General features: G+C 37.7%; 1 protein-coding gene across 1 annotated transcript; it reads left to right on the plus strand.

Annotated features, from left to right (window-relative positions):
* The first annotated feature begins 469 nt into the window (after positions 1–469).
* Positions 470–2,510, plus strand: LOC132634199 (uncharacterized). Its single transcript, XM_060350488.1, has 3 exons — positions 470–661; positions 1,038–1,097; positions 1,557–2,510. The coding sequence occupies exons 1-3, from the start codon at positions 470–472 to the stop codon at positions 2,508–2,510; spliced, it is 1,206 nt and encodes a 401-aa protein (XP_060206471.1).
* The last annotated feature ends 7,202 nt before the right edge of the window (positions 2,511–9,712 follow it).

The following is a 9,712-nucleotide window of genomic DNA, read 5'->3' on the forward strand; positions in this document are numbered from 1 at the left end:
TGAGTTTCTGCAACTTGATACAACAGGCAAATCAGGATAGAGCGGCATTGAGGAGGGTCCAACGTCAATTGCAGCAGACCCCATTGAATAATGTTATATAACAGGAGGAAAAAGAATTAAATGTTAAGTTCAGAAGATCAATTTTCTTGGCTGAATCATTATTACTACAGAGGAGCAAAGCAACTTGGATAAGGCAAGGAAACGATAATACCAAATACTTCTTCTCTGTGATTAAGAAGAGGAAGCTGATTCAAACCATCACCCAGATTCAGGATGAACATGGGCAACGACAGCATGAACAAGCACAAGTAGCAGAGGTGTTTGTGAGGTATTATCAACAACTCTTGGGTGACTCTGGGGGCCCAAGGAAACAAGCCGATGATAGGATATTTGCGCATGGTCCTACGGTATCAGCAGAACAGCAATAGGGTTACTTCAGCCATTTAACAAGCACGAGATTAAGAAAGCGATGTTCAGTATCAAGGCCAACAAAAGCCCAGGCCCGGACGGATATGAAGGGGGATTTTATAGAGAAGCTTGGGATATAGTTGGTGATGAGGTTTGTGAAGCTGTCTTGGAGTTCTTTGCAAGTGGAAAAATGCTGAAACAAATAAATGCCACTATGATATCTATCATCCCCAAAGTTGAGAAACCAGTCCAGGCAAGTCAGTTCCGGCCAATTGCATGCTGTAATGTCTTATATAAATGCATCTCCAAACTGATATGTAGTAGGCTAAAAAAGGTCTTACCAACCATAGTGAATCCTACACAAGCTGCGTTTGTACAATGAAGATCACTAGTACAAAATGTTCTTGTGTGCCACGACCTACTAAGGCATTACAACAGACAAACTACTCCAAGGTGTTTAATGAAAATTGATTTGCCGAAGGCGTATGACATGGTCAAATGGGAGTTTGTGAGAGAGATGCTAGAGGGATTTGGCTTCCCTCCAAAATTCATTCAATTAGTGATGGAGTGTGTGACTACACCTTGGTTTTCTATCAAAATTAATGGAGAGGGTTGTGGATTTTTTCCAGGAAAAAGAGGGTTACGACAAGGTGATCCAATCTCACTCTCCTCTTCGTCCTGGTTATGGGGTACTTCTCAATAATCATGGCAAGGATGAGCAAGCTGCCTGATTTCAGATTCCACCAAATGTGTAAAGAACAACAACTCACCCACCTAACGTTTGCTGATGATCTAATGATAGTATGCAAAGGGATAGAGGCCTCAGTAACTAGAGTAATGAAAGCTATAAAGTATTTCTCGGACACCACCGGTCTAAGTGCAAACAGTGATAAGTCAAGTATAGTCATAGCAGGGGTAAAAGACAACGTTAAATAGAGGCTGCTAGAGAGTACAGGATTTGTCGAAGGTACTTTCCCAATAAAATACCTCGGGCTGCCACTGTCTCACAAGAAATGGAGCAATATGGAATGCCATCAGCTATGTCTTAAGATCACTGAGAAGACGGGGTCTCCGCAACTAGGCACCTATCGTATGCAGGTCGAATCCAGGTAATTAATTCAGTGCTTCTCTCCCTGTATAATTTTTAGGGATCAGTATTCCTACTTCCTCAGAGTGTATTGGAAATGGTGGACAAACAATGTAGAGAGTTCCTATGGGGATCTAAAGAGAAGGGAAGGAAAATTGCACTAGTAGCTTGGCAAGACCTTTGTTGGCCAAAGAAACAGGGTGGGTTGAACATGAAGAACTGTAGACTGTGGAATATAGCAACTGTTGGTAAGCTAATATGGCAATTTATGCATAGCAAGGAGCAATTGTGGGTAAGATGGGTGCATGGCATTTATATGAAGGACGAGGCAGATTTTTGGAATCACATCCCAAAACAAGACTGTAGCTGGTACTGGAAACAACTCCACAAGATAAAAATGGGAATGATCAGCTGGTACTCCCACGATAGGTATTGCCTCACCAGCAACGGCAAGTATTCTGTGACAAGGGGATATCTTGCACTGCTTGGCGATAGGCCAAAACTGGCAGACACTGACCTGATTTGGAGTAAGATCTTGCTACCTAAACACAGAGCGGTGGTATGGCTGGCAGTGCAGCAACGACTACTAACACGAACAAGGCTGAACCGATTGGGCATTGAATGTGAGGACGATATGTGTGTGCTGTGCGATGCGCAGAAGCAAGAAGATGCGGTGCACCTTTTTGTGGACTGCGATTGGGCCAAAGAGTTGTGGGCTGAAGCACAAGATTGGATGGGGATTAAGGTGCAGCTAGGAAGTGTTCAACAAACCTTACAACAAATCAAGCAGAAGAGATGGAGCAAATTTAAACGAGAAATAGTAGCAGCAGGCTACGGGGCTGTGATATACCATATATGGAGAGCAAGAAACGGGAAAATCTTCAAAGGGCAAACTGTACATAGAGATTTCGTTATGCAACAGATAAAGATGACAGTTAGGGAGAGAATTAACATGTTTAGAGACTACAAAACAGCCAGGAAATGTGCATGGTTTTTGGCAAGAATATGTAACTAGTCTTTGAGGCCTAATATGCTTGACGCCAACTGGTGATTAAGTGTTAGGTGCTCCTTAGGTGTAAACAATTTGTTGGTATGGTAATATTTACATTCTATTGCCAAAAAAAATAAAAAAAATAATGGCGGTAATAATAGTGATAATAACCAATGACTGTAATCGGATAACGGAAAACGACGATATTAATAAAAGCTAAATTGTAATAAAAATATAAATAATTGTTCTTAAGTTATCAAAATATTAGAAGCGCAAATAAATATTTTGGAAGAAAGGCGGAACAAAATTGGGTGTCAACAATGTTTATGAATTGTTAATTTGTTATATGTTTATGAGTTGTTAATTTGTTAATTGTTTATGAATTATTATTTTGTTAATTTATTATTTGTTAAATATTTATTATGAATTAATTAGTTGTTAAATATTGTATATGAATTGAAAGAAGTTGATTGGTAATGAATTATTATTTTGTTGACACTTTGTTTGGATGATTGTAATATATTGTTTCATAATGTATCGTATTGTGTTATATTGTATAGGACCAAATCAGTGGTTATATAAAATAGGACCTTTCGTCGTTACACAACAATAAAATTAAAGTAACAATCAAAGCAAATATTGTATCTAAACTAACAATATACTATAATACAATAGGTAACAACCATCCAAACAAGTTGTAAATGATTACGAATTGTTAATCTATATTATTTTAAAAGCATGAATATATATGTTAAATAAAAAAAGATTATCTAAAAAACAATAGTTAAAGTTCTTCTTTTCACAAATACAAAAGTTAACGAAAAAAATGTAAAGTTTGTAGGAAAATATGTGGTCGACGAATATACTCTTTTAGTCTAATTTTATCGTAGTTGTGTTGGGTATTTGGTCAACTAAAAATATATCACATATTCAAAATAGAGTTCGAAACAAATATTACTGCTGAATTTCGATTCCCAAACTAATTAACTTAAAAGTTTTTGCCATCACATAATTCAAAAGTAATTACTTAAAAGTCTTTGCCATCACATATGTGTCCTTACTATGATATATTAAATTTACTTCATATCCCATGTTAATTATTCACAAGATATAATACTACATAATTCACATATTCCCTACAAATTATTACTTAGTTAATATAATTTATCTTTCATTTCAAGAATAATGATTAATTTAGTTTGTACAGACCGACTCTTTCATGGATCCGAATGTCCCCCTTGGGCCCGATGTTCCTCCGAGGCCCGATGATCACCCGGGGCCCGATGATCACTCGGGGCCCGCTGTTCACCCGAGGCTCGCTGATAGATCAGTATTGTCTTTGCAAGTCAATCATAGGTCTGAGTTACTATGGGTCGGTAATATAGAGATATCTACTAGGCTCCGTCCCCGTAGGCCGTAGAGAGCGTGGACTCTTTTACGCGAGCACCCCTCACACCCTCGCGTGTTGGAGATATTGTTTCGTGGCGGCATCTACCGTTGCGTGTCCGTCGGTCGGGTACAGCTTGATTGTGCGCTCATCACGACCATGGTTGAGCGGTGGAGGCCAGAGACACATACCTTCCATTTTCGCACTGGTGAGGCCACAATTACACTCAGGATGTGGAGGTCCTCTTTGGATTGCGGGTAGATGGAGAGCCACTATACACTCAGTACGAGCCTCCTTATGGTCAGACGTGGGCGACAGAGTTGACTAGGCTCACCCACTTCGTGCCTGATGCCGAGGGCCAGATTTCGGGACAGAGTCGGGTTCAGATTAGTGCGCTCTGCACTTATTTGGAGGGTTTGGATCCGGTTGTGGACGGCACCCCGCAGGACGATGTTGATCGTCATGCCCGTTTGTACCTGCTTATTATATTCGGGGGCATCTTGTTCCCGAACTCATCGAGTGCCTTTGTCAGTTTACATTATTTGGTTTTGTTGGAGCATCTGGACCGCTTGGGAGACTACAGCTGGGGCGGTGCTATTTTGGCGTATCTTTACAGATGCCTGTGCCGAGCGTCTATTGGTGTTGTCAGAGATGTGTGTGGATTTTTTGCTCTTCTCCATGTAATATTTTAAGTGTGCATTCCTTTAATGTAGACAAACCTCTTGAAACGACGACTTAAAAATCGTATTTTCTAATATCGCTTACAGTTATGGGCGTGGGATAGGATGCTGCCTTTTCAGCCCGTACCTAGGCATCACCTCGAGATTGACATGCCTTATGCGAGGAGGTGGACAGCGGGTTTTGACCAGGATGTAGATAGGCACCACAGTATTCTTCCATTCCGGGACCAGCTTGATCACATGACGGATGATGCGGTAAAACTATTTAACTTTACATTATTAATTTAATTAAACGTCTTATCTACTTGGTGATCACTATTTATATGGACGCCGTATGCTGCTATATTAGATGGTTTGCCGGCCTTTTGCGGTGCAGGTCAGGGGTTTGGAGGTCGCGGTGTCCATTGATACACCTGGACATCGTAGAGGACCACATGCCCGAGCGTGTCTTATGACAATTTGGGCGTACACAGAGTATAATCCCTGACGTCCGTCATGAGCTTCGACACTATCAGCGGGACGATCGGGCTGCCGTTGATGATGATTTTTTGGCTTTCATGGATGTCCAGCTCCACCATTGGGAGAAAAGGTTGGGCACTTTAGCCGTGGTCGGCCATTTGATTCCCATTGAGGATTACATGCGCTGGTATCATCAAATCACACGCTTCGGTAACCCAGGTTTGCGTCCTCCTAGAGATGTAGGATACTCAACACTCGCGAGGCAGCACGAGGCATAGGTAAGTTTATCGTATTTAGATTTATTTAATTGCATTAATTGTTACGTTTTAAAAAATATATTTTTTTAATTGTTGAACACAAATACAGCTAGTGGCCGTACAACATTTACGCATCTTAGAGTTAGAGCATATGCCTTACCCTGGGCTTGCGTCAGAGATGGTACGGATATCCGAGGATGGTCTCCGGCAGGCAGGAGAGATTAGGCGCAGGGAGGAGCCTGTTCCAGAGGTTGAGTATCAGGCAGCGCCAGGAGCAGGATCGGGTGCTCCCAGAGGAGGAGGCCATGCTGGCAGAGGACGCCGTGCACGTAGAGGACGCCGTGCTGCTGCTAGAGGTACTGGTAGTGGAGGACACCATCTGATATATGAGGCAGATGAGGCCGATCCCATTCTAGAGGACGTTCCCGGTCTAGTCCATCTGCAGCCGTTCTAGGCCAGTAGCAGCTCACCTGGGGACTCACCTACGTTTACGTTGGCGCTCTTACTTGCTGAGATACCTGGGCCTTCATCACAGCCGAGCCACAATGCATACGTGGAAGAGCGTGATAACGTTGATTGGGCGGTATTACGCGCTTCATTAGCTGATGAGCGGCCTGTGAGGAATTTAGAGGGAACCATGATTCTTGACTTCGATGAGTTTTTGATCCCGGTTAGTATTTAAAATACTTCTTTGTTCATTTAAATTATTTATTTTAAATAAATATGTTACTCGTTATTTAGTAATATTTTATATTTTAGGATTCGGCGCCAGCGGGTCCACCAGAGCCACCCACTCAGGCGTTTTCTCATGGGTCTGCCGAGTCAGCGGTGAGTTTTTTATTAAAATTTGACTGTCGAGCCACGGGTAAGTTTTTTATTAAAATTTGTTTTATTCAATATAAGATCAATATTTAATATACATATTTGATTATTTAAAGTACTTATTTTAAATATGTACGTTACTTATTATTTCATTTTTTTCATATTTTAGGATTCGGTGCCAGTAGGTCCACAAGAGCGACCCATTCAGGAGCATTCTCATCAGCCTACCGAGGCAAAGATGTCTTCTCATGAGGCTACCGAGGTGCATGTAAGTTTTTTTACTTAAAATTAATTTTATTCAATATAAGGTAAATATTTATTTAATTTTTATAACCTTTACTTGGACTTCGAACAACATCTCGTCCAGGAGACTACTTGGACAAATGTTAATGTATTCAATATAAATAAGAAATGGTACTAATTATTATATATTTTTTAGGTTCATCCTTCGACGCCCGTGGTGGCAACTCCTAACGAGGAAGAGGTCGAGTTTCCAGACCTAGCTCAGCCTGAGGTTCTGAGCGTGCCAGAGGGACTAGATCCCAAGAAGAAACACGTTCTAGTTAAGAGCGCAAGGGCTAGGGGAAGAGGAGATGATCATGACTTGGAACGCCCATTTATTAAGAGGAAAAAGGGCGATGGAGATGATGGCGAGGGCGGTGGGGATGGTATGAGCCTTAGGCCTAGGGATAGTTTCTGGCATACTACATGTGGGACCCATCCTCGATAGTGTATATACATTAGTGTTGTGCAGTTTATCGTAAATATTATATATTTTTTGCATATTTATAAATATTACCTTAGTCTTTATTATTGTTTATAGTTTCACATCCTAAATTGATAATTAAAAAAAAACGTGACACATTCGAAATAAAGTTAAGCATTAATTTAAAAATAATACGAAACCCTAAAAGATAAATAACGTAAAGCTAATGACTACAAGTCTTCAAACAAAAAAGGACTTCGAGCACTTTTCAACCACTAAAACGACAATCCAAAGTATTGTGTATTCTTGATGTATTGAGCCTATCTTATTAGTTGTACAAATATAAATAGGGTTCTATATAAAATATTGAAGTTACGGAGTCTCAAAGCATGATTAATATACGGCTAAACTACGTAAAAAGGAGTGAAAATATAATAAGAGGTTGTTTTTGGAAAATGGTGGTGTCCTATAGCGCAGTATTTTACTGCGCTATAGGTGAGAGAAAAATATTCCTTTAGCGCAGTAAAATACTGCGCTAAAGCACTTAACCGGGCCGTTACGGTTAAGTGCTTTAGCGCAGTATTGTACTGCGCTGAAGGTAGTTTTGTAACATTTTTTTTGTTGGGGCATTTTGGTTCAAAATGATTTTTTTGGGGCCATTTTGGTTTCGGACTCGGTCAAGGGCGGGTACTCAAGCCTCCTTGATTTCTGAGTGTATACGGAGAAAAAATTGATTTAAAAATACATTAACTTAAGGTGTGCATGTCTGTCCAGAATCTAGAATTTTAAGTTTATTAGCTCTAAATAATTTTTTTTTTCTTACAGTTCTGAAAAAAAAGTTTATATTTAATAAACCTAAATTAAAATACTGTATTCTACGGAACCTGTAACCTTAACGGTAAATTAGGCAATTAGCCCCTGATTCCCTATTAGAATTTGTGAGCCGCCAAGACGGTTACACTTATAATGAGTTAGTATGATTTATTTTCAGAGATCAATAAATGAAGAAATTAATAACAATGATGATCATATGAGATTTTACAGGAATTAAAAGAAACAACTAGTCACTTCAATAATGACACAGTACACCATTAATTACACATTTCAGAGTTAACAACTTGTCCATAACGGTAATTGTATTTTCATTGCACTTTGTACTGCTAAATCTATATATAATATAAAGCTAGGCATAGACAATCCTATGTGGCACCTCTCTATGACCTCCATTGACATTTATCTTTTTTCTCCTTTTTTTGAATTTTTCCTTATTTAAAAATTAATATTCTATATTAAAAAAATCAAAACATTACTCACTTAATTCTCTTAATTATACCTCTTAATTATCTTACTCTCTTGCTCTTCTATTCGTTATTATTGTTTTAATAGAGAGGAAAATGAAAAGTTATGAAGGCAATTAAGAATTGCAGGAAATGGATGATAATGAAGAGTCAGTCAATCCTTCCGTTGAAAAGAAGAACATTCTTCCCAAATGATTTTTATGAAAATTAGTGCACTTAATACTAATTTTGTTACAATGATCAGTTAATGCATTCAATATTAGTGCACGTAATACTACTTTTATTACAATCAATTGATGTATTCATTTATCAATACTAATTTTATTATTACTATAAATACAAAAACATATCTAATTCATTGCATAATTTTTTTCTCTTCTTTCTCATTTATCATTTTCACTCTCCTCATCCCAAAATCTCTGCAGAGAAAGTTTCCTCCTTTTCTTTTCCTTTTTCCTCAACGTGAGTGCTTTTTTGCTCATCATTTTCTTTTTCGTACTCTTATCTGACTCTTCTATACAATCGGTGAGCTTTTTCACGTATTTCGTTTTGGAAATACAAAAAGTATGTACTCTTCTTAGGTGAACGAAAATGGTTGTAAGTTCAGTAGGAGGGTAAATCACACGAGAAAATGAATTTTGCAAAACAAGATAGAAGTGATGCACATTGTTATAGAATTTCTTTTTATGTAGGTGATTTGGAGGGTAAATTCACAAGACAGTGAGAATTACAAAACAAAGGTAATAATCTTTCGAGGTATTTTTTCGTGATGCACATTGTTGTAGATTATGTTTTATTTTATTTATTGTGTTTGCTTTTAAAATGATTTTGAGTTTCTGATAGGTGACGACAATATCAGAGAGAAAGGTATTCACTCCTCAAGAGCTCGAAAAAAAAAGGGTATATAAATTATATACGTGTTGTTACTCTTTTAGTCTGTTCCAAAATTAATAGTTATAGTGCTAATTCATATTTAGTAACTTTGAATTTTAGGGGTGATATTTTTCTAAATTCAAATTGATTTTCGTTATCTCTTCATTGCTCACAATAGGGGGAGAGAGAGAGTGTGTATAATTATCTTTACATGCCCCCCAAACAAATGATAACATGAAAAGTATGTCATTGTTTTCCTACGCATATGCAAACAATAGAAAAAAGTTGGAACCACAAAAAGGACTTAACTTCCTCAAATCTGCTATATAGAATTTTTTTTATGGTGTTTTAAAGATGTTGTTTCGCCAATAGTTTCATAAAAATGAAAAATGTGTATTATGGTGTACAATATATAATATGTTTTCTTAAATATTTAAATATCTATATTTTATTCTTAAAATTAGATTTATATAGATAAAGATTAGATTGTAAATCCATAACAGATGTTTCAAAATTATATTTATTGGACAAAGAGGTTGATCAAAAAATTTGATGTGTTCTGAGCTTTCTAAATTTATAAGGCTATTTTGTGGTTGAATGTAAAAAATAAAGTATATAAAAGGAGAACAAATCTAAAAAAGACTTACAAAATTATAAGAACAAAGATCATTAAGAAAAGACCCCTTCAAGAAATATTAAAGTGTTTTGCTATGTAATTTATTGGCATGTAATTTTTATTAGCTA

This window comes from Lycium barbarum, chromosome 3 (genome assembly GCF_019175385.1).
Source record: "Lycium barbarum isolate Lr01 chromosome 3, ASM1917538v2, whole genome shotgun sequence".
NCBI lineage: Eukaryota > Viridiplantae > Streptophyta > Magnoliopsida > Solanales > Solanaceae > Lycium > Lycium barbarum.